At 39.7% G+C, this 22,725-nt stretch overlaps 2 protein-coding genes across 5 annotated transcripts in view; both read right to left on the reverse strand.

The window, feature by feature from the left end:
- ARK2N (arkadia (RNF111) N-terminal like PKA signaling regulator 2N) overlaps positions 1-22,725 on the reverse strand; it is an 86,432-nt gene that overhangs the window by 59,217 nt on the left and 4,490 nt on the right. Inside the window, exon 1 of one of the 4 annotated variants that reach the window (XM_070452630.1) lies at positions 7,188-7,607. The exons of the other annotated variants lie outside the window; for them this stretch is intronic. The gene's annotated coding sequence lies outside the window, so the exon portion shown is untranslated. Of the gene's footprint in view, positions 1-7,187; positions 7,608-22,725 lie in introns of those variants that run through there. 4 annotated transcript variants of the gene reach the window in all.
- LOC139030367 (GTP-binding nuclear protein Ran-like) lies at positions 19,227-22,102 on the reverse strand. The gene has a single exon (XM_070452631.1). The coding sequence runs from the start codon at positions 22,031-22,033 to the stop codon at positions 21,383-21,385; it is 651 nt and encodes a 216-aa protein (XP_070308732.1). The 5' UTR covers positions 22,034-22,102; the 3' UTR covers positions 19,227-21,382.

Raw genomic sequence — 22,725 nt, forward strand, 5'->3', positions numbered from 1 at the left:
GAGATGTGATGGATTATGAGTACACAGGGTTCCTAAGTATCAACAGGGCAAGACCTCTGGCTGTGGGCAAGCGAAAATGAAAGTTGCTGAGTTGCATACAACTCTTTGCGACCCCATGGACTATACATGGAATTCTCCAGGTCAGAATACTGGAGTGGGTAGCCTTTCCCTTCTCCAGGGGATCTTCCCGACCCAGGAATCTGCACTGCAGAGGAATTCTTTACCAACTGAGCTATAAAGGAAGCCCACGGGCAAGTGAGGGGGGTCAGCAAATCTTCTTCCCAAAATGAAACTGTAAAGCAAGACAAAATTTACAGAAGCAGCCAATTTCAGTGCTCTGGAAATCAGTCAAAAACATACACAAACAGAAGTGCTGATGCTTGAAAACCTGCAAAATTCAGATTAAGAATAGTGAAATTCCGTCTTGCCTGAGGCTGCTCCCGTTTCCCCCCACCTCTAGCTCAGAAGGTTCTGCCTTATAGATAGGGTGCGTGCCCTCAGGACCTGCCAGCTGGCACTAACAAAGGGCCTTATTCAGTTTGGTGTGGACAGCCACACCTATTCCGGGGCACTGTAGGTGTAACTGCGATCTCAGTAGCAAGAAGTCAAGGCAGTCTTAGGTTCTACTACCTGGGGATGTAGTCACAAATGAGGTTCAGCATATTCTTGGCTGAGGCTGCATGATAATCCAGAGGAGATGCCAAAGGGTCCAACAGAAAGCAAAAGCCCAGGCAGACTTGAAAATGGCCTGAACTTTAAAATGTGTTCCCCCATCCACATACAGGTCCATCAACAAAGAACAAAAATCCTTCCAGGAACGAGGTGTTTGAGCGTTCCAGGGACGAGGTGTTTGAGCACAGCTCCGTCCAAGCACTGACTAGCCAATAAGCTACACTAGAAAGGATAAGAGCAACCAGGCTTCAAATTTTAAACAGGGAAAAAAAACAAACAGCAGAGACATAGCAACAACACACTGCCGGAGAGACACATTTCACAATTTACCCAGTTAGCTAAAGGAAGAAACAGTCATGTTTTCAAAGGGAAAAACAATCAGAATCCAAAGTTGCTACAATATTATCTAAAATGTCCAGTTTTCAACAAAAAATTAAGAGACTTCCAAAGAAGCAGGAAATGTGCTCCATTCACAGGAGATAAAAAGTCACTAGAGGCAATTCCCTGGTGGTCCAGTGGTCAGAACTTGGCACTTTTACTGCGGGGGCTCAGGTTGAATTCCTGGTTGGGGAACTGAGATCCTGCACGCCGCAAGGTGTGGCCAAAAAAAAAAAGTCACTAGAAAAATGAGTTTCCTCAGATGTTGGGCTTAGCAGACAAAGACTTCAAAAGAGTTATTTGAAATATGTTCAAAGAAGTGAAGAAAAATATGCTTTAAAAATTACAGGAAAATGGGCTTACCTGGTGGTTCAGTGGTTAAGAATTAACCTGCCAATGCAGGAGACACGGGTTCAAACCCTGGTCTGGGAAAATCCCACATGTTTCAGGGCAACTAAGCCCACGTGCCACAACTACTGAAGCCCATGCGCCACAAGAGAAGTCGCTGCAATGAGAGGCCCAAGCACTGCAACCAACAGCAGCCCCCAAAGAGAAAGCTGCAACTCAAGAAAGCCTGCGCACAGTGACGAAAACCCAGCAAAGCTGCGAACGATTTTTAAAATTACAGGGACATATGGTAACAATGATTCCACAAGTAAAGAATCTCAGAAAAAAAAAAAAAAAGAATCTCAGTAAGAAGACAGAAATCAATAAAAGAAGAACTAAATGGACATTCTGCCCATTGGAAAGGAAAAATTCACAACAGCCAATTCAAGGCAGAACAAGAATCAGGGAACATAAGGAGAGCTCAATATAAAGTATACAATCTGAAGAATTAAAAAATTAAAGAACAATGAAAAGAGCCTTAGAAACTTATGGGACAACATCAAGAATGCCAACATGTGTGCATTAAGAGTATCTTCTTTTTAAAAATACAAGATTGTACAAATGTTTGATTAAACACTGTATTACTAGGTTTATAATATACACAGATGTTATATGTACAAAAATAACAGCATAAAAAGGAGGGGAAAGGCGGAGCTCTCCCATACAGAACTGTTTCTGTATTTTGTTGGATATAAGTATTAATCTGAAGTAGAATGTGGTTAAGTGAAAATAAAGATGCAATTCCCAGAGTAGCCACTAGGAAAACAACTCCGAAAATATAGTTGAAAAACCCCTACCTCCAAAAAAAGCAGTAAAAGTAAATACATAAGATCAACAACACACAAAAAACAAGCATTAGAAAATAAATAACAAAATGGCAACAGTAAATCTAACCATATTAATAGTTACATTAAATATAAATGCCGTGAACACTCCAATCAACAGGCTGAGTTTGTCAGACTGGATAAAAAAGATATAACTGTATGCATATCTTAGATTCAAAAATATAATAGACTAATTTTTTAAAAAGGGTGGAAAAAGATACACTAGCAAGGAGCAAACACAGGAAGGCTAAAACATATCAACATCAGACAAAATTGACATTAAGAAATAATGCTAGAGACAAAGAGGGACACTTCATAATGATACAAAAGAAGCATCAGGAAAACATAAAAACTGCAAATGTATACCTTACTTATAAATACCTGCACTTAACAAAGGTTCAAACTACATAAAACAAAAACTAACAGAATATGACGTTATTGCAAAGTGGCTTTTGCATTATTGAAATTTGTCATTTGATACTGGAATACTTTCTTAAATAAATGTTGTTATGTTACCCATAATCGTAATGCACATTTTTTGCCTTATTTTTTTTTTGCTAATGACCTATTACTTGTTGTTTATTTTGTAATTATTTTAGACTATGTAAATGACATTAGACAACAAGCAAATTGGAGCGATTTTCTTTTTCAAGTTCAAACAGGTCCTAAAGCAGTGGAGACAACTCTCATTATCAACAATGTATTTAAACCTAGAAACTGCTGAAGAACATACAGTGCAATGGTGGTTCAAGAAGTTTTGCAAAGGAGACAGGAGTCTTGAAGACAAGGAGCACAGTGGCCAGCTGTCAGAAGTTGACAATGACCAACTGAGAGCAATCATGGAAGCTAATCCTCTTACACAAGAAGTTGCCGAAGTGGGTTTTATGCAACAGACAATCGGCAACAACCACCTTAGTGGCTGGACTGAGAAGAAGCTCCAAAACATTTCCCAAAGCCAAACTTGCACCAAAAAAAGTTAATGGTAACTGGTGGTCTGCTGCTGGTCTGATCCACTACAACTCTCTCAATCCCAGGGAAACCATTACATCTGAGAAGTACGCTCAGTAAATCAATGAGATGCACCAAAAACCACACCATCTGTAGCCAGCATTGGTAAACAGAAAGGGCCCAATTCTTCTCCATGACAACACCTGACCACAGGTCGCACAACCAATGCTTCAAAAGTTGAACAAATTAGGCTATGAAGTTTTGCCTCATCTGCCACATTCACTTGCCCTCTCACCAACCAAATACTACTTCTTCAAGCATCTCAACTTTTTTTTGCAGGGAAAATGCTTCCAAAGCCAGCAGAGGGCAGAAAATGCTTTCCAAGAGTTCATTGAATCCTGAAACACAGCTTTTACGCTACAGGAATAAACAAACTTATTTCTCATCCACAAAAATGTGTTGACTGTAATGGTTCCTACCTTGATTAATAAATATGTGTTTGAGCCAGTTATAATGACCTAAAATTCGCAGTCTGAAACTATAATTACATTTACACCAACCCAATAGAAAGGAGATAACTTAACACTAATAGTTGCAGATGTCAATTCTCATTATAAATGGATAAAACTAGGCAGGAAATCAACAAGAATATAGATTTTTAACATTAATAACAAACTTAACCCATAAAACATACACAGAACACTCCACTCCTTGGGTTGGTTAATGACATATACAATTGGGTACAGGGTAACCACCCAAACTAAGATGCAGTCTGTAAGGGAAGTAAAAAGACAAAAAAATCAACTATGATTTAAGTTAGATAATGTTGATAGAAACACAACTCTCAAAGCAAAAAAACAAACAGAAATACAAGAGGACACTATCACTATAAGCAGAGGTGACAGCTGAATATATCAGATCACCTAGGAAGAAAACAGTGAACAGAAGAGATAGTCTACAGTCTTTAAAAAATTGTGAGGTTCAAGATGGCAGAGTAGAAGGACGAGTGCTCATTTTCTCCTGCAAGAGCACCAAAATCACAACTAGTTGTTGAACAACCATTGACAGGAGGACACTGGAATTTACCAAATAAAAGATAGGCCATGTCCAAAAATAAAGGCACTGGAATTTACTAAATAAAAGATACCCCATGTCCAAAAACAAACACAAGGCTGCAGTGAGACAGTAGGAGGGGCACAATCATGATATACTCAAATCCCACTCCCACCAAGTAAATGACCCACAAACTGGAAAAAAAAATATACCAAAGAAGTTCTCCCATTGTTGTAAAGGTTCTGAATCCCACTTCAGGCTTCCCAGCTTGGGGATCTGACAAAGGGACTGGGAATCCCCAGGCAATCTGAAACCTGAAGGCCAGCAGAATTTGATTACAAGACTTCCACAGGACCAGGGGAAACAGAGACTCCAGTCTTGGAGGACACAAACAAAATCTTCCGCGCGCCAGGACCCAGAGGACAGGAGCAATGACCCCAGAAGACTGAACCAAAACTACCTGCTAGTGTTGGAGGGTCTCCTGTGGGGGTGTGGGTCAGGAGGGGCTCGCCACAGGGCTAGGGCACTGGCAGCAGCAGTTTGGGAATGTCCCCCGTGGCATAAACCCTCTTGAAGACTGCCATTAACCCGACCACAGCCCACAGGGCTGGGTCACCTCAGGCCAAAAAGCTACCGGGGAGGAGTGAAACCCCACCACTGCCAGATAACTGGATTAAAGCTTTACTGAGCAAGACCCTGTCAAACAGAGCAAGACCCAGTTTTCCCAGCACTATTCCCTCCCATCAGAGAAGCTTACACAAGCCTCTTTTTTTTTCCCCCACTTATTTTTATTAGTTGGAGGCTAATTACTTCACAACATTTCAGTGGATTTTGTCATACACTGACATGAATCAGCCATGGAGTTACATGTATTCCCCATCCCGATCCCCACTCCCACCTCCCTCTCCACCCGATTCCTCTGGGTCTTCCCAGTGCACCAGGCCCGAGCACTTGTCTCAGGCATCCCACCTGGGCTGGTGATGTGTTTCACTATAGATAATATACATGCTGTTATTTCGAAACATGCCACCCTCACCTTCTCCCACAGAGTCCAAAAGTCTGTTCTGTAAATCTGTGTCTCTTTTTCTGCTTTGCATATAGGGTTATCATTACCATCTTTCTAAATTCCATATATATGTGTTAGTATGCTGTAATATTCTTTATCTTTCTGGCTTACTTCACTCTGTATAATGGGCTCCAGTTTCATCCATCTCATTAGAACTGATTCAAATGAATTCTTTTTAATGGCTGAGTAATATTCCATGGTGTATATGTACCACAGCTTCCTTATCCATTCATCTGCTGATGAGCATCTAGGTTGCTTCCATGTCCTGGCTATGATAAACAGTGCTGCGATGAACATTGGGGTGCACGTGTCTCTTTCAGATCTGGTTTCCTCAGTGTGTATGCCCAGAAGTGGGATTGCTGGGTCATATGGCAGTTCTATTTCTAGTTTTTTAAGAAATCTCCACACCGTTTTCCATTGCAGCTGTACTAGTTTGCATTCCCACCAACAGTGTAAGAGGGTTCCCTTTTCTCCACACCCTCTCCAGCATTTATTGCTTGTAGACTTTTGGATAGCAGCCATCCTGACTGGTGTTACACAAGCCTCTTAGCCTCAACCATCAAGGAGCATACAGTAGAAGCAAGAAGAACCAAAATCCTACAACTAGAACAAAAGTCACAATACAGAAAGTTAATCAGTATGAAAAAGCAGAAAGTTATGTCCCAGATGAAGGGACAAGATAATAACCCCAGAAAAACAACTAAATGAAGTGGAGATAGGCAACTTTCCAGAAAAAGAATTTAGAATAATGATGGTGAAGATGATACAGGATCTCAGGAAAAGAATGGAGTCTAAGATTGAGAAAATGCAAGAAATGTTTACCAAAGACCTAGAAGAACTAAAGAACAAATGAACAGAGATAAATAATACACCAGAAGGAATCAACAGAAGAATAACTGATACAGAAGAAGGGATAAGTGACCAGGAGGAGAGAATGGTGGAAATCACTGCCACAAAACAGAATATGGAAAAAAAGATGAAAAGAAATAAGCACAGCCTATGAGTCCTCTGAGACAACATTAAAGGCATTAACATTCACATTATAGGGGTCCCAGAAGGAGAAGGCGGCTTCCCTGGAGCTCAGCTGGTAAACAATCCTCCTGCAATGCGGGAGACCCTGGTTCAGTTCCCAGGTCGGGAAGATCCCCTGGAGAAGGGATAGGCTACCCACTCCAGTCTTCTTGGGCTTTCCTGGTGGCTCAGAAGGTAAAGAATCTGCCTGCAATACGAAAGACCTGGGTTTGATTCCTGGGTTGGGAAGATCCCCTGGAGGAGGGCACAGCAACCCATTCCAGTATTCATGCCCAGAGAGCCCCCAAGGACAGAGGAGCCTAGCTGGCTACCGACCATAGGGTCCCAAAGAGTTGGACAGGACTGAGCGACTTAGCATAGCACAAAAGCAGGAGAGAGAGAGAAAAGACCTGAGAAAACATTTGAAAAGGTAATAGCTGAAAACGTCCCTAACATGGGAAAAGAAATAGTCAACCAAGTCCAGGAAGTGCAGAAATCCCAGGCAGGAGAAACCCAAAGAGGAACACTGAGACACATAGTAATCAAATTGACAAAAACTAAAGACAGAGATAAAACATTAAAAGCAACAAGGGCAAAAACAACAAATAACATACAAGGGAATTCCCATCAGGATATCAGCTGATTTCTCAACAGAAACTGTACAAGCTGAAAGGAAATGGAATGATGTATTTAAAGTGATGAGAAAGTTCAGTTCAGTCGCTCAGTCATGTCCGACTCTTTGCAACCCCATGGACTGCAAAATGCCAGGCTTCCCTGTCCCTCACCTACTCCTGAAGCTTGCTCAAACTCATGCCCATCAAGTCGGTATTGCCATCCAACCATCTTACCCTCTGTCGTCCCTTCTCCTCCTGCCTTCAATCTTTCTCAGCATCAGGGTCTCTTCCAATGAGTCAATTCTTCTCATCAGTTGGCCAAAGTATTGGAGTTTCAGCTTCAGCATCAGTCCTTCCAATGAATATTCAGGACTGATTTCCTTTAGGATTGACTGGTTGGATCTCCTTGCAGTTCAAGGGACTCTCCAACAACACAGTTCAAAAGCATCAATTCTTTGGTGCTCAGCTTTCTTCACAGTCCAACTCTCACATCCATACATGACTACTGGAAAAACCATAGCCTTGAACAGATGGACCTTTGTTGGCAAAGTAATGTCTCTGCTTTTTAATATGCCATCTAGGTTGGTCTAGGTTTTCTTCCAAGGAGTAAGTGTCTTTTAATTTCATGGATGCAGTCACCATTTGCAGTGATTTGGAAGCCCAAGAAAATAAAGTCTGTCAAAAAATCAGAAGTTACCAGAGGGCAGTAGAGAAGGTGGAGGAATTAATAAGGAGATCTTCAGGGCAGTGAAACTACTGTTGGATACTGTAATGACAGAATCCCTGGTAGCATAGCTGGTAAAGAATCTGCCTGCAATGGAGGAGACCTGGGTTCAATCCCTGGGTTGGAAAGATCCCCTGAAGGAGGGCATGGCAACCCACTCCAGTATTCTTGCCTGGAGAATCCCCACAGAGAGTGGAGTCTGGAGGGCTATAGTCCATGGAGTCACAAAGAATTAGATAGGACTGAGCAACTAAGCACAGTAATGATGGACAGGCATTTGTCAAAAGCCAGAGAACTGTTATACTGTGTTATTCAACAGTGTCTCTTTTTCAATAGAGTGAGCTTTAATACAAATTTGAACTTTAGTAATGTATCAGTGTTAGCTCATCAATTGTAATAAACAATAAACATCAAACTAATGCAAAGTGTTAATAACATGGGAAACTGGAGGAGGGGGGCATAAAGGAACTCTCTGTACTTTCTGCTAAACTTTTCTACAAATCAAAAACTGCTCTAAAAATAGCCTATTAATTTTTTAATTAATGCTGAGGAAATTTGTGGGCTTAGAGCTGCTAGGAGGGCCAACTGTGTCGTTATGAGAGGAATGCATGGCTGGAAATGAAGCCCATAAAGAAAAGCAGTAAAGAGTGAGAAAAATAGAAAAATGTGCCCAGATGATATCAAATGAGCTCCTACAACTCAACTAGGCCAGATGTACACTGGACTTACCACAGTTAAATGAACTGATCAGAGCTCATTTTTGCTTTAAAAAAAAATCCGTATGGTGACACACACACACACACACATTACAGTCATCTTCCGCATAAACATCTCCACAGAAACTAGGGTCAGAGCATACAGAAAACCACTGCAATTAGTGGCTCTACTTACACAGACTTCACGGAAAAGGGAACATGAGCACAAACTGCATGACTTTGGCCTGCGCTTCTCGGGATCAGAAAACCAATGCCTCTAAGCGGCACTACCAGTGCTGCTGGTCAATTTTAGCCACGACATAAAATACTCAATGAATTGGCTAAGGCCTCTTGATGTTTTCAAAAAGTTTCAAGGAATATTTTTTTTAAGATATAGGAAATTTCATTTGAAAAACTCCCTAAAATAATGTTTCTTTCAGTCACTAATGATTTTAAAAACAAATTGGTAGTTACTTCATAAATATTCTATTGATATTCTTTCTGCAACAAAGAACTGCTTTTAGCTCTAATCTCAGGAATACAGATTCCTTTCCAATGAAATCTGTATTTTCAATCATAGACTTTCCGTTGATATAACTGTAGAAGTATACTTTCTGACTTGCTCACCAAATTCAAAACGCTTACATATTTTAAGAGGATACTGATATCCTTTAGCAAATGCTTGATGCCTGAACAATCAGTTTTAGAAAACCATATCAGTGAATATGATAGTACTTTGAGTCACAGGACTCCATTAATAAAATAAATATATTTTTTAAAAAAAGAAATTTGTAAATGTTTTACTGCCTACTTGTAGGCTTTTATAAAAGCTGTAATTTAAAAAGATACACAGAATAAGTGATCTATCCACACTGACAACTTACCTAAACAATTCTATTTAGGATTTCAGAACATCTTATTTTTATTAATTACTGTTCATAGCTAACCTGAAATGTATAATCCTCATTTCTAAGAAAAGACTATGTAGGTCAATGGCCAAGTTATATTTAGATATATTTAGACAGATATATTTAGAACAGTTTCTGAATTTCCAACCTGCTTCTCAACCTAAGACTAGATCATGCTACACAAGTAGTCTCCTTTAACCAAAACAAAAAAATTCTGAACACCTGGATATTTATAAAAGATAAAGTAGGTTATATTTAAAAGATACAGTTTTAACACAGATTCCTTTTAAAACAAGTTTTTGTAATATATTTGAATCTGATATTCAAAATTTGGTTTTTGTTGTTAAACTGTCTGTAGATGACCCGCTTCTGGGCAGCCAAAAAGACCACCCATCATGCACACATATTTGTAGGGAACCTGGTGCTAAAATTTAGTTTTGTCCACAAATATACAAGAATATATCACCTGCGTAAATCAAGGCACATCCACATTTTACACTGGAGAGGGCAAACAAAATTGCTACTTGCTTAAAAACTGTGGGGAGTTTCTTTATATAAATTTCCTTACAATTAGAATAAAATTTGAATTTTTTTTTTGGCTTACAAGGTATGTATTGCTCAAACTTCACTTCAGCATCATCTCTGTCTCTTTAGTCTCCAAATTCTTCAACACATCTTTTCAGACTCAGGGTATTTTGTACTTGCTGTTCAAACTGCCAGGAAAGAATTCCCCCAACTCTCTTTGAGGTTGACTCTAATATTTCAGGTATTCGCAAATATTCACATTTCAATTTAAATTCACATTAAAAAAGGCCTTCCCTGAATGCATCAAATGCATCCTCTCACATTATTCAAGTGCCTAAAATTATCTTGCTTATTGATATGTCTAGTTTATCGCCTGTATGCTTCATAGACTGTAAGATATAAGAAGGCATAGATTTTGTCGCATTATTATAACCAAACCACTAGAAAAACACCCAATGTGTGAGTGAGTGAGTAAGTGAAGTCGCTCAGTCATGCCGAACTCTTTGCGACCCCGTGGACTACAGCCTATCAGGCTCCTCTGTCCATGGGATTCTCCAGGCAAGGATACTGGAGTGGGGTGCTGTTTCCTTCTCCAGGGGATCTTCCCGACCCAGGGATCAAACCCGGGTCTCCCACACTGCAAGCAGATGCTTTACCGTCTGAGCCACCAGGGAAGCCCACCCAATGTGTAGTAGGTATATATCTCTTGAACATATTATTTTTGTCTGTTTGTTTTTGGTCTTGCAGCATGCAGAATTTTAGTTCCCTAATCAGGGATCAAACCATGTCCCCCGGAGTGGAAGCACACTGTCTTAACCACTGAACAGAGAAGTCTTGTCCTTAAACATATAATCAGTATTTATTAAACAAAAGGCATTTTGCTAGGCCCTGTGGATAAGTTGTTCCATATCATTTTAAAATAAAATGTTTTATTAAAATAGAATCAAGGATATCTTCATTTTTTAAATTGACATTTAAAAATCTCATATATTTGTTAATAATGTATGAATCATTTAAAATTCTTAAGGACAAACTGCTACTGTGCAGTTACTTCAGCACTGACTTAACTACAAACGCATCATCGGCACAGCACGTGTCTTTCAAATACACGTAACAATGATACAAGGCTTTTTTTTTTGGTACAAGGCTTTAGAAATGAATTTGTTTTTTCAAAACAGTAGCCACCAGATATGCAAACACACACCATATCCTTGCTTAGATCTATGACTCAATTACTACAAGCTAGGACTATTTAAGTAACACACACCAGGAATTCCTCAGCAGTCCAGCGGTTAAGACTCTGCTCCCATTGCAGGAGGCACAAGTTCCATCACTGCTGAGGGAACCAGGACCCTACCCATGCTGTGGCTTGGCCCTCGAAAAAACACCAAGCCACTTCATGATTTGTTTTTCCCACAAATATATAAGAATACATCTTTTGCATAACAAAATATATCTACATCTTACACTTAAGAAGGTAAACAATGTAAAGTAATTAGCCTCCAACTAATTAAAAAAAATAAATAAAACATGAATCCCATAAAAAAAAAAAGAAGGTAAACAAGACTGCTCCTCTGATAGCTTTCCCTAAAAACAAAACATCCATTGTCTTGATTCATTTTCTAGAAACCACACAACCACCATTTCTTTGTTATCTTTATATACATATGTGAAGAAAATGGTATAGTTTTTCATCCACTGCAATTATTTAATATTATGCATCTTGTAAAGTAAAACCTATGTCAAAAAAGAAGAGAAAAGGAGTTATTAAGCAAAGGATAAGCAGTTTAAATAGCTTCATTGCAATCTAAACAAATTTTTATTTTTTATTTGGCTGCATTGCCTGATCAGAAATTCAATGCAGGGTCATGGCAGTGAAAGCACAGAGTCCTAACCACTGGAGCACCAGGGAAGTTCCTAAAAACATTTTTTTAAAGTTCTTTTTTAAAAATAGGCTTAGCTTGAAAATCTAAAAATTGTTAGCTGTCTTATAGTTTAAATATTCAACTACACACTTTTACTACCAAATTTATGATTCAAAAATGATGCACTTTCCTAGCACTAAAAATCAAAGCAATTGGACTGTTTCTATATTTTTGTTAAAAATATTTACTTCTAAAAAATAAAAATATTTACTTCTTACATCAGTTCAGTTCACCTCAGTCGCTCAGTCGTGTCCGACTCTTTGCGACCCCATGAATCGCAGCATGCCAGGCCTCCCTGTCCATCACCAACTCCTGGAGTTTACTCAAACTCATGTCCATCAAGTCGGTGATGCCATCCAGCCATCTCATCCTCTGTCATCCCCTTCTCCTCCTGCCCCCAATCCCTCCCAGCATCAGGGTCTTTTCCAATGAGTCAACTCTTCACATGAGGTGGCCAAAGTATTGGAGTTTCAGCTTCAGCATCAGTCCTTCCAATGAACACCCAGGACTGATCTCCTTCAGGATGGACTGGTTGGATCTCCTTGCAGTCCAAGGGACTCTCAAGAGTCTTCTCCAACACCACAGTTCAAAAGCATCAATTTTTCGGCACTCAGATTTCTTCACAGTCCAACTCTCACATCCATACATGACCACTGGAAAAACCATAGCCTTGACCAGACAGACCTTGGTTGGCAGAGTAACGTCTCTACTTTTCAATATGCTATCTAGGTTGGTCATAACTTTCCTTCCAAGGAGTAAGCATCTTTTAATTTTATGGCTGCAATCACTATTTGCAGTGATTCTGAAGTCCCCAAAATAAAGTCTGACACTGTTTCCACTGTCTCCCCATCTATTTCCCATGAGGTGATGGGACCAGATGCCATGATCTTAGTTTTCTGAATGTTAAGCTTTAAGCCAGCTTCTTCACTCTCCTCTTTCACTTTCATCAAGAGGCTTTTTAGAGAGAGAAAAAAAAAGAGGCTTTTTAGATCTTCTTCACGTTCTGCCATAAGGGTGGTGTCATCTGCACATCTGAGATTATTGATATTTCTCCCAGCAATCTTGATTCCAGCTTGTGCTTCTTCCAGCCCAGCGTTTCTCATGATGTACTCTGCATATAAGTTAAATAAGCAGGGTGACAATATACAGCCTTGACGTACTCCTTTTCCTATTTGAAACCAGTCTGTTGTTCCATGTCCAGTTCTAACTGTTGCTTCCTGACCTGCATACAGGTTTCTCAAGAGGCAGGTCAGGTGGTCTGGTATTCCCATCTCCTTCCAAATTTTCCAGTTTATTGTGATCCACGCAGTCGAAGCCTTTGGCATAGTCAATAAAGCAGAAATAGATGTTTTGCTGTGCCTTCTCGATGATCCAGCAGATGTTGGCAATTTGAGCTCTGGTTCCTCTGCCTTTTCCAAAACCAGCTTGAACATCTGGAAGTTCTCGGTTCATGTATTGCTAAAGCCTGGCTTGGAGAATTTTGAGCATTACCTTACTAGCATGTGAGATGAGTGGAATTGTGCTGTAGTCTGAGCGTTCTTTGGCTTTGCCTTTCTTAGGGATTGGAATGAAAACTGACCTTTTCCAGTCCTGTGGCCACTGCTAAGTTTTCCAAATTTGCTGGCATATTGAGTGCAGCACTTTCACAGCATCATCTTTCAGGATTTGAAATAGCTCAACTGGAATTCCATCACCTCCACTAGCTTTGTTCTAAGTCCCACTTGACTTCACATTCCAGGATGTCTGGCTCTAGGTGAGTGATCACACCATTGTGATTATCTGGGTCGTGAAGATCTTTTTGGTACAGTTCTTCTGTGTATTCTTGCCACCTCTTCTTAATATCTTCTGCTTCTGTTAGGTCCATACCATTTCTGTCCTTTATTGAGCCCAATTTTTGCATGAAATGTTCCCTTGGTATCTCTTATTTTCTTGAAGAGATCTCTAGTCTTTCCCATTCTGCTGTTTCCCTCTATTTCTTTGCATTGATCGCTGAGGAAGGCTTTCTTATCTCTCCTGGCTATTCTTTGGAACTCTGCATTCAAATGGGAATATCTTCCCTTTTTCACTTTGCTTTTTGCTTCTCTTCGTTTCACAGCTCTTTGTAAGCCCTCCTCAGACAACCATTTTGCCTTTTTGCATTTCTTTTCCATGGGGATGGTCTTGATCCCTGTCTCCTGTACAATGTCATGAACCTCTGTCCATAGTTCATCAGGCTCTCTATCAGATCTAGTCCCTTAAATCTATTTCTCACTTCCACTGTATAGTCATAAGGGATTTGATTTAGGTCATACCTGAATGGTCTAGTGGTTATTCCTACTTTCTTCAGTTTAAGTCTGAATTTGGCAATAAGGAGTTCATGATCTGAGCCACTGAGACTTAAAGTCATGTGACCACCAATAAGAATGTAGCTAATTCTAGGATAACAGAATTTCCTCCTTTCCAGACAGTAATGATATGAAACAGATTATAGCTTGCATCTACTGCTAACTCATTTTTTAAGTAGTAGTAACTTCCCTACTATGTAACTGGAATCGAGGTTTTAAAAAGAAAAAAAACCCTGACAATCAGTCATCAGTTAAAACCACTCTTGAGTCTTTGTCAAACTCTGCCTACTCTACACCTAGAAGCTAAAAAGGCCTGAAGTGTCCTGAAGCTCTGCCTGGTCTGGGTTTTTATTTTATTGTATTTACGTCCGTCCTGGCACGTCTCTGTCGCCGTGTGTGCTCTTCTCTAGCCGCAGAAGCAGGGGCTACTCTAGCTGCGGTGCTTGGGCTTCTCACTGAGGTGGTTTCTCTTGTTGCGGAGCAAGGGCTCTGGGGCCCTTGGGCTTCGGCAGTTGTGGTACATGGGCTCAATAGTTGTGGCTCCTGGGCTTTAGCGCACAGGCTCAGCAGCTGTGGATCACAAGCTTTTGGTTTTAGCTGCATGTGGGAACGTTCCAGACCATGGAACAACTCTGCGTCTCCTGTCCAGTGGTTCAGACTACATGCTTCCACTGAAAGGGGCATGGGCTCGATCCCTGGTCGGGGCAGTAAGACTCCACATGCTGCATGGCACAGCAGAAAAATAAATTAAAAATAAGAGAAGTTTAAAAAAAATTACATAGAATCAGTATTATCTCTAATAGAGTAATTCCCCTTTTAGCTTTCCAAATAAAATAGACAAAACAGACACATCTGCAAACAGCCTAGTAAAGCTGCTCCCTTACATTTAGAACACTATATAAAGTGACTGTATATTGGCTGGCAGATTCTTTACCACTGAGCCCTTGTTTTGTTTTTTTTTTCTTATTTTTTTATTCTTTTTTTCCCCCAACAAACAAGAACAGGAGACTGGGACCAGACACAGCACTGCAATCTGTTAAGACAAAACTAGAATGAAAAAAAAAAAACTAGAATGAAGCAGGGCTTTCAAACAGTATTGTGGGCTTACTTCCGGCTACGATGGGCAATTGTCACAGAAAGACTGTCACAAAAAGTGATTCTACAGTGTTATACAAGTTGGATATCAGAGTAGATATTGTGAAAATCTAATGGTGGGAGAGAATCACAATACTAGCAAATATACAAAAAAAATTAGCATCTAACAATTATTAACCGATTTTTCTGACTGTGGCACACAAATATACTGCTGTAAGAGGGTAAGATTTTAAAGAAAACAATCTCCCCCTCCACACACACACGTAATGACCAAGAATATTTAACCCCAAGAAATCAAGTATTTACCTTATAAATGAGAAGAGAAATTAATACATTATGATGAAAGCAATTAAAGATACAATGTATTTGTATCAATGGTTTTATTCACCTTCCCCAGCCCTATTATATTACAATCTTCTTTGAAAACAGAGATTATGTTAATCACCTTCCATTCCCTACAGTTCCTAACATAATGTTTAACAAATACTGGTTAAAAAAAAAAAACAAATACTGGTTGAATTGATGAACTGAATCACTTAAAAATATCACCAAGACAACTAATGAAATACTGTCTTTGCTTAGTAGTACTAGTGACTTGTATATAAAAACATATTCCATCAGATGGACTTCCCTGGTGGTCCAGTGCTTAAGACTCCATGCTTCCACTGCAAGGGGCATGGGTTTGATCCCTGGTCAGGGCAGTAAAGATTCCACATGCTGCATGGCACAGCCAAAAAAGTAATTAAAAATAAAATAGAGAAGTTTAATATATATATATGTACATATATTCCATCACATAGAATCAGCATGATTTCTAACAGAGTAATTCCCCTTTTATCTTTCCAGATAAAATAGACAAAACAGACACAACTGCTGAAAGTCTGGTAAAGCTGCTCCCTTACATTTAGAACACTATATAAAGTGACTGCATATTTGTAAGGATGCAAAACCAGACACCATGAACTAAGCATCTTAAGCCACATAACGCAAACAATGTAAAAAACAGTATTTTACTAAAAATCAAAATAAAAAACCCTCTCTCCAGAGATTTAGTTCTTAGAAGACATTCTACTACAACCGTGATGTTCCCAAATCATTTAAAATAGAAAAATTAATCTCTTTTCTATTTTATATACATAAATACTAACATACTCTAATGACAATAGTATTCTTAAGTACCAATATCTCAAAATAAACTTTGTTTTCGAAGGACTTCTTTCAATTATTTGTCAGGATCTGGGGTAAGCTTTTCCACTGAGAAGTTGTAGCATAGATAATGTGGACAGTGCAGAAATCAAAACTCAAGATTGGGGTTCCCTCACAGCTCAGTGGTAAAGAATCCATCTGCCAACGAAGGAAACACAAGTTCGATCTCTGATCCAGGAGGATCCCATCTGCTGCACAGCAACTAAGCCCATGTGTCACAACTATTGAGCCTGTGCTCGAGAGCCCAGTAACCTCAACTACTGAGCCCACACGTCGCAATTACTGAAGCCGTCATGCCCTGGAGCCCATGCTCTGCAACAAGAAAAGCCACTGCCGTGAGAAGTCTTCGCGCTACCACTAGAGAGGAGATCCCACTCACTGCAACTACAGAAAAGCTCACACAGCAACAAAGACCGAGCACAGCCAAAATAAATAAATAAATGCATTTATTTAAAAAAGATCAAGATTGAAATAAAAACATCTACAGAATTACAATACAGTGGGAACAACCCTTTTCTACACAGCAACTCATCTCTTCCTTTCCCTCAGCTCTCAAAAGAAAAAGGTTCAAGAGGCTATAACTGTAAGCAAGACAGTATAAAAGACTCAGAACTAGGAATGACGAAAGGCATTCAGAGTAAAGAACTATGAGTAAGTAATGGACAATGAGCATTATCAGCTGCTAACACTGCAGAGAACCAAATATTAAGTGTCTCCTGATGCAAGTATGCAGCATCACCTATAAAATATTTTTGCCCCCTCAAAGAAAAAATAGAAAAAATGAGAAAAGAGATAATATATTACAGAAACCAAATCTGCTCAACCTTTAAACCTATATCAATTAACAAGAAACACGGGAGACTGGTATACCACTACAGCAATGTTAACTGGAAATTCAAACTGTGGGAAGGCTCCTGTTTTTTCAACAAATAATTGGCCAGGAAAAAGAAATGGGGGGGGGGGGGGGCGGGGGTGACACCTATAGATTACAAAACAACGCAGAGACCTACTGGACTCAATCTGAGTAACTGTAAAAACACACTTATGAGATAGGAGAAATCTGAACATTGAATAGCAGATGCCATCAAGGAAGTACTGCTATTTTTCAGTGTGATAAGTTATTTGGTTTTTTTCCTTCAAAAGTGAAGGTGACTAAAACACACTGGAGTGCAAAACGGCTAGAGTACAGAAAAGGAACACTAAAAATTAATGCAGCTGAATGGATGTGGCCTACTCGGAACTGAAAAATAAATTATGAGATTGCAACCAGGGGAAGAGAGCAGCTCTACTTGCTTGCCAGTGAACCTCTTCTCCACTGACAGAAGCTCTATAAATAGGCCACGAGTGATAACGGCTGCTCAAATCACTTCATGCTGTGGATGCTACCACTACTGACATGTATCTGGCCCAACACCAGCGCTGTGAATAAACTAGCAACAAGAAAGAAGCCAAGGAAGTTACCAAATGCAAAGAATGCACCAGTGCTAATGACAGACCTTCTAAGTACTTATAAGCACTATTAGTGTAAATCAAGAATAATTTTAAAAGCACAGGTTCTAGATTTCCTCCAAGATTTCTGCTCTGGCCATTTTCTATCTCCCTCAGAAGAGGGTACAAATAAAGATGGGTTACCACATGCTGGGACCTGAGGTCCCCAAAATATTGCCAAAACCTACCATGCCCTCAGGCTCATAGCAAATAGTAGAGATAGATAATGGGAAACCCTTGATGATATAATGCTGATTTAAGAATAAACTATGCCTCTATGCTAGGTTAAAACTAAGGCAGACAGGATACTGCTTAAAATCTTGACCACATGAGGTTTTTGTTCTTAGTACAGAAAGGAAAACAATCTTGTTTCCCTAGAATTTTAGTCCACACCCAACTTCCCTATCCTCAACAATACCTTTTTTTTTTTCCATTTATTTTTATTAGTTGGAGGCTAATTACTTTACATCATTGCAGTGGTTTTTGTCATACATTGAAATGAATTAGCCATGGATTTACATGTATTCCCCATCCCGGTCCCCCCTCCCACCTCCCTCTCCACCCGATCCCTCTGGGTCTTCCCAGTGCACCAGGCCCGAGCACTTGTCTCATGCACCCGACCTGGGCTGGTGATCTGTTTCACCCTAGATAATATACATGTTTCGATGCTGTTCTCTTGAAACATCCCACCCTCGCCTTCTCCCAGAGTCCACAAGTCTGTTCTATACATCTGAGTCTCTTTTTCTGTTTTTTCTAATTATAACACGCCTAACAAAACGTTGACTCTGGACATCATAGACGCTATTTTTTTAAGCCAGACAACTCAGTAAAAAAAATAACTTCTACTGATTCCTTTGGTCAGTACCTGGTTTCCCAAATGTTAACCATGCTAATGAAAACTTGAATTTCTGTCTTACCTAAACACAATCCTAGTTTATCCATATTCTTGGGAATGGCTGCTGTAAATAAACAAGATCTAACATTTAATTTTGTTGCTCTTTGAACAATAATCAAAACAAATTTACTAATACATGGACTTTAAGTCCAGGCAGAGAAAAAAGTATTTGGTACACGAACTGGCAGTACAAAAAAGAACATTCAAGTCTCCAATCGTTTTCTTTTACTCTTACAGACTCATTTAAGAAAAAAAAGTCATTTTCCAATATCTGATTTAAAATTATTTTATAAATGAAAAGACTAACTCCATACACTAGGTGTTTGGTTATCCAATACTTTTTTTCTCCTACAGCCTACTTTTCTTCTCCACATTTTATTTCATTTTATTTTATTTTACATCATGATCATGGCTTTCTTCTCCACATTTTAGAGCAGGAAAGAACAGAAATCATCTGGTTCCCTAGATCTGAGTTCCTTCAGCATAAATTTCTTTTATTTTTGTGCCCATCTCCACCTGGTGCCTGAGTGCTCAGAAAATGGGTTTTTAGTTTAATCAGGTATGACTGCCCCATCCCCAAATTAAGTTCTGCAGACAGATTCCTACTTTTGATTAATCTTCACGTGCAATGTGGGAGACCTGGGTTCGATCCCAGGGTTGGGAAGATCCCCTGGAGGGCATGGCAACCCACTCCAGTATTCTTGCCTGGAGAATCCCCGTGGACAGAGCAACCTGGTGGGCTACAGTCAATGGGGTTGCAGAGTTTGAAACGAGTGAGCAACTAAGCACACAGCACAACTAGAAAATACTCATCCAAGTAGTTTTAAAAGTAAATAAGGTCAAATGAGTAACTCAGGACTTGCATCATCTATCTATTGGCTATTTCACATGACAGAATCTGAGCAAAGAGCTATGAGGTATCTATTTTGAATAAAGACATGAAAGAGAATAGAAACAAAACTTAAACCCTATTAACAGATAATAGACTTGTGGTTAGCAGGAGCAAGACAAGGGGGGGAATGGAGAGAGACTGGGGTTATGCAATACAAGCTAGCATATACGGAATGGATGAACAATGGGGTCCTGCTGGACGGCACAGGGGACTACACTGGATATCCTGTGATAAATCATTGTGGAAAATAATATAAAAAGAATGTGTGTGTGTGTATATATATATATATATATATACATATATACATATATACCTATACACAGCTGAATCACTTTGCTGTACAACAGACATTAACACAACACTGTAAATCACATTCACAGTTCAATAAATATCACACATTGCAAATTATTTTAAAATCACATTTACTATTATTCACTTCTATTAAAATGCTATAATAAATATGTATAATATATATAATGCATATTCTCTCTCCTGGCAGTTTAGAAATACAAGCGAGTAAAACAAGCAAGGTAATTTTAGTCTCATCTTGTTCCTTTCTTTACAGGTCCACAAGGACCTGTAAGCCGTATGTGAAAACTGACTTAACATCAATCTCACTTCTGGAGAAAGAAACTGCTCACACAGAAGCAGAGAACACTGTTTACTTCCCTAAGTTCAATCCTGTCTGAAGAGTAAGGTAAATAGTTTCAATTAAAGATAAAAGGATTGAGAAAAGTTTCATGACACCAATCACATTTAACACTGGAATTTGACAACTAAAGGAAAATATTAATTTATCAAATTTGATTGAAAATTTGATAATTTGATTGATACCCCCACTGAGCTTACATCTATCCCTCTGTAAACTCAAGGCACTGGCCACACCATCCAAAATCACTGATACTCACAACTTTGCTTAGGCTGTTCCCTAGCCTGGAATGTCCACCTGGAAATCTATTTCCAGTTCCAAGTTTAAATGCTCAAGTTTCTTCAACCTACCAACCTTCAGGTGGCAGATCCAGACAAAGGTATAGTATTCAACACTACAAAGAAATCATTAGGTTTGTACAAAAGTAACTGCAGTTTCAGACAGAGAATTTTAAATTATTATAACTAGGCTCATACACATTTTTATTAATCAACTGGAAACCATTACAATCAACACATTTTTGCCAACAAATCAGTTTGTCCCTACAGTGTAAAAATCCATGTTTCAGTATTCAACTAACTATTGGAAAGCATTTTCTGCCTCCTGCTGGTTGTGGAAGCATTTTCCCTGCAAAAAGTTGTCTAGATGCCTGAAGAATTGGTAATCGGTTGGCAAGAGGTCAGGTGAATGTGGCATATGAGGCAAAACTTTGTAGCCCAATTCATTCAACTTTTTTTTTTTTTTTGATATTTGAAATACAACTTTATTCTGATTCTAAACGAAAAGGAATGGGAATGACAGTAACAAACAAGATTCCACCTCTCAATATTGTCATGTGACTATAGCAGTCTTATATTTGAAACTCAAGGAGGAAACAACTGTGTTCCAAACACCTAAATATGCAGATCCAAAAAATGAAGGTTGTTTTTTTTTTTTAACTGCCACATTCACTCCAAAGTCCATCCATCTCCTTCAGTATCCAAAGATTAAGCACATGTTCTGCTTAGCTATATAATAAAGTGGCAAACACACTGCACCACTGACATCACAGGACAGTTGCCTATAAAACTAGACTTCTGACGCTGGGCCCCAGCTTCACTTTCTCACAGGTCATCATCTTCATCCGGGAGAGCAGCTGTCGGAGCAACCTCTAAATCGCGCTCGTACTGTGCTGCCAAGGCTGGGTCCATGACCACCTCTGGCGGGGCAAGAGCAGGCATGGCGACAAACTCCAAGTTAGGGTCTCCAATCAATTTTCTAGCAAGCCAGAGGAAGGGCTTTTCAAAGTTGTAGTTACTTTTGGCAGAAATGTCATAGTACTGAAGATTCTTCTTTCGGTGGAAGACAATTGACTTTGCCTTAACCTTTCTGTCCTTAATATCCACTTTGTTGCCACACAACACAATTGGGATGTTCTCACACACTCGTACCAGATCTCTATGCCAGTTAGGCACATTCTTGTAAGTAACTCTTGATGTTAGGTCAAACATTGTAATGGCACACTGAGCTTGTATATAATAGCCATCTCTCAGTTCACCAAATTTCTCCTGACCAGCTGTATCCCATACATTGAACTTAATAGGTCCTCTGTTGGTATGGAACACAAGAGGATGGACCTCAACACCCAAGGTAGCTACATACTTCTTCTCAAATTCACCAGTCAGATGACGCTTCACGAATGTAGTTTTTCCAGTACCACCATCACCAACCAAAACAAGTTTGAACTGAACTTGGGGTTCTCCTTGGGCAGCCATCGCGATGTTACTTCCAGAAGCGTCTCCGCGCCCGTCTGACTGAGTTCATTCAACTTTTGAAGCGCTGGTTATGTGACATGCAGCCGGGCACTGTTGTGAAGAAGAACGGGGCCCATTCTGCTGACCAGTGCTGGCTGCAGGTGCAGTTTTCAGTCCATCTCATCAATTTGCTGAGCATACTTCTCAAATGTAACGGTTTGGCCAGGACTGAGAGAGCTGTAGTGGATCAGACCAGCAGCAGAGCACCAAACAGTGACCATGACTTTTTTTGGTGCAAATTGCGCTTTGGGAAATGCTTTGGAGCTTCTTCTCAGTCCAACCACTGAGCTGGCTGTTGCCAGTTGTTACATAAAAGCCACTTTTCATCACACACCACAATCTGATCAAAAAATGGTTCATAACTGTTGCACAGCATAAGAGCAGGTGACACTTCCAAAGGACGATTTTTTTATTTTCAGTCAGATGATGAGGCACCATTTATCGAGGTTTTTCACCTTTCCAATTTGCTTAAAATGCCGAATGACAGCAGAATGGCTGATGCTGAGTTCTTTGGCAACTTCTCATGTAGCTGTAAGAGGATCAACTTTGAAGACTGCTCTCAGTTGGTCACTGTCAACCTCGGATGGCGGCCACCGCACACCTCAGCTTCAAGGCTCCCAGCTCCTTTGCAAACTTCTTGAACCACCACTGCA

The sequence above is a fragment of the Odocoileus virginianus genome, chromosome 22 (assembly GCF_023699985.2).
Source record: "Odocoileus virginianus isolate 20LAN1187 ecotype Illinois chromosome 22, Ovbor_1.2, whole genome shotgun sequence".
NCBI lineage: Eukaryota > Metazoa > Chordata > Mammalia > Artiodactyla > Cervidae > Odocoileus > Odocoileus virginianus.

What these genes read in the sequence shown, in the direction of transcription:
- LOC139030367 (XM_070452631.1), bottom strand. Translation starts at nt 22,033, where the DNA reads ATGGCTGCCCAAGGAGAACCCCAAGTTCAGTTCAAACTTGTTTTGGTT.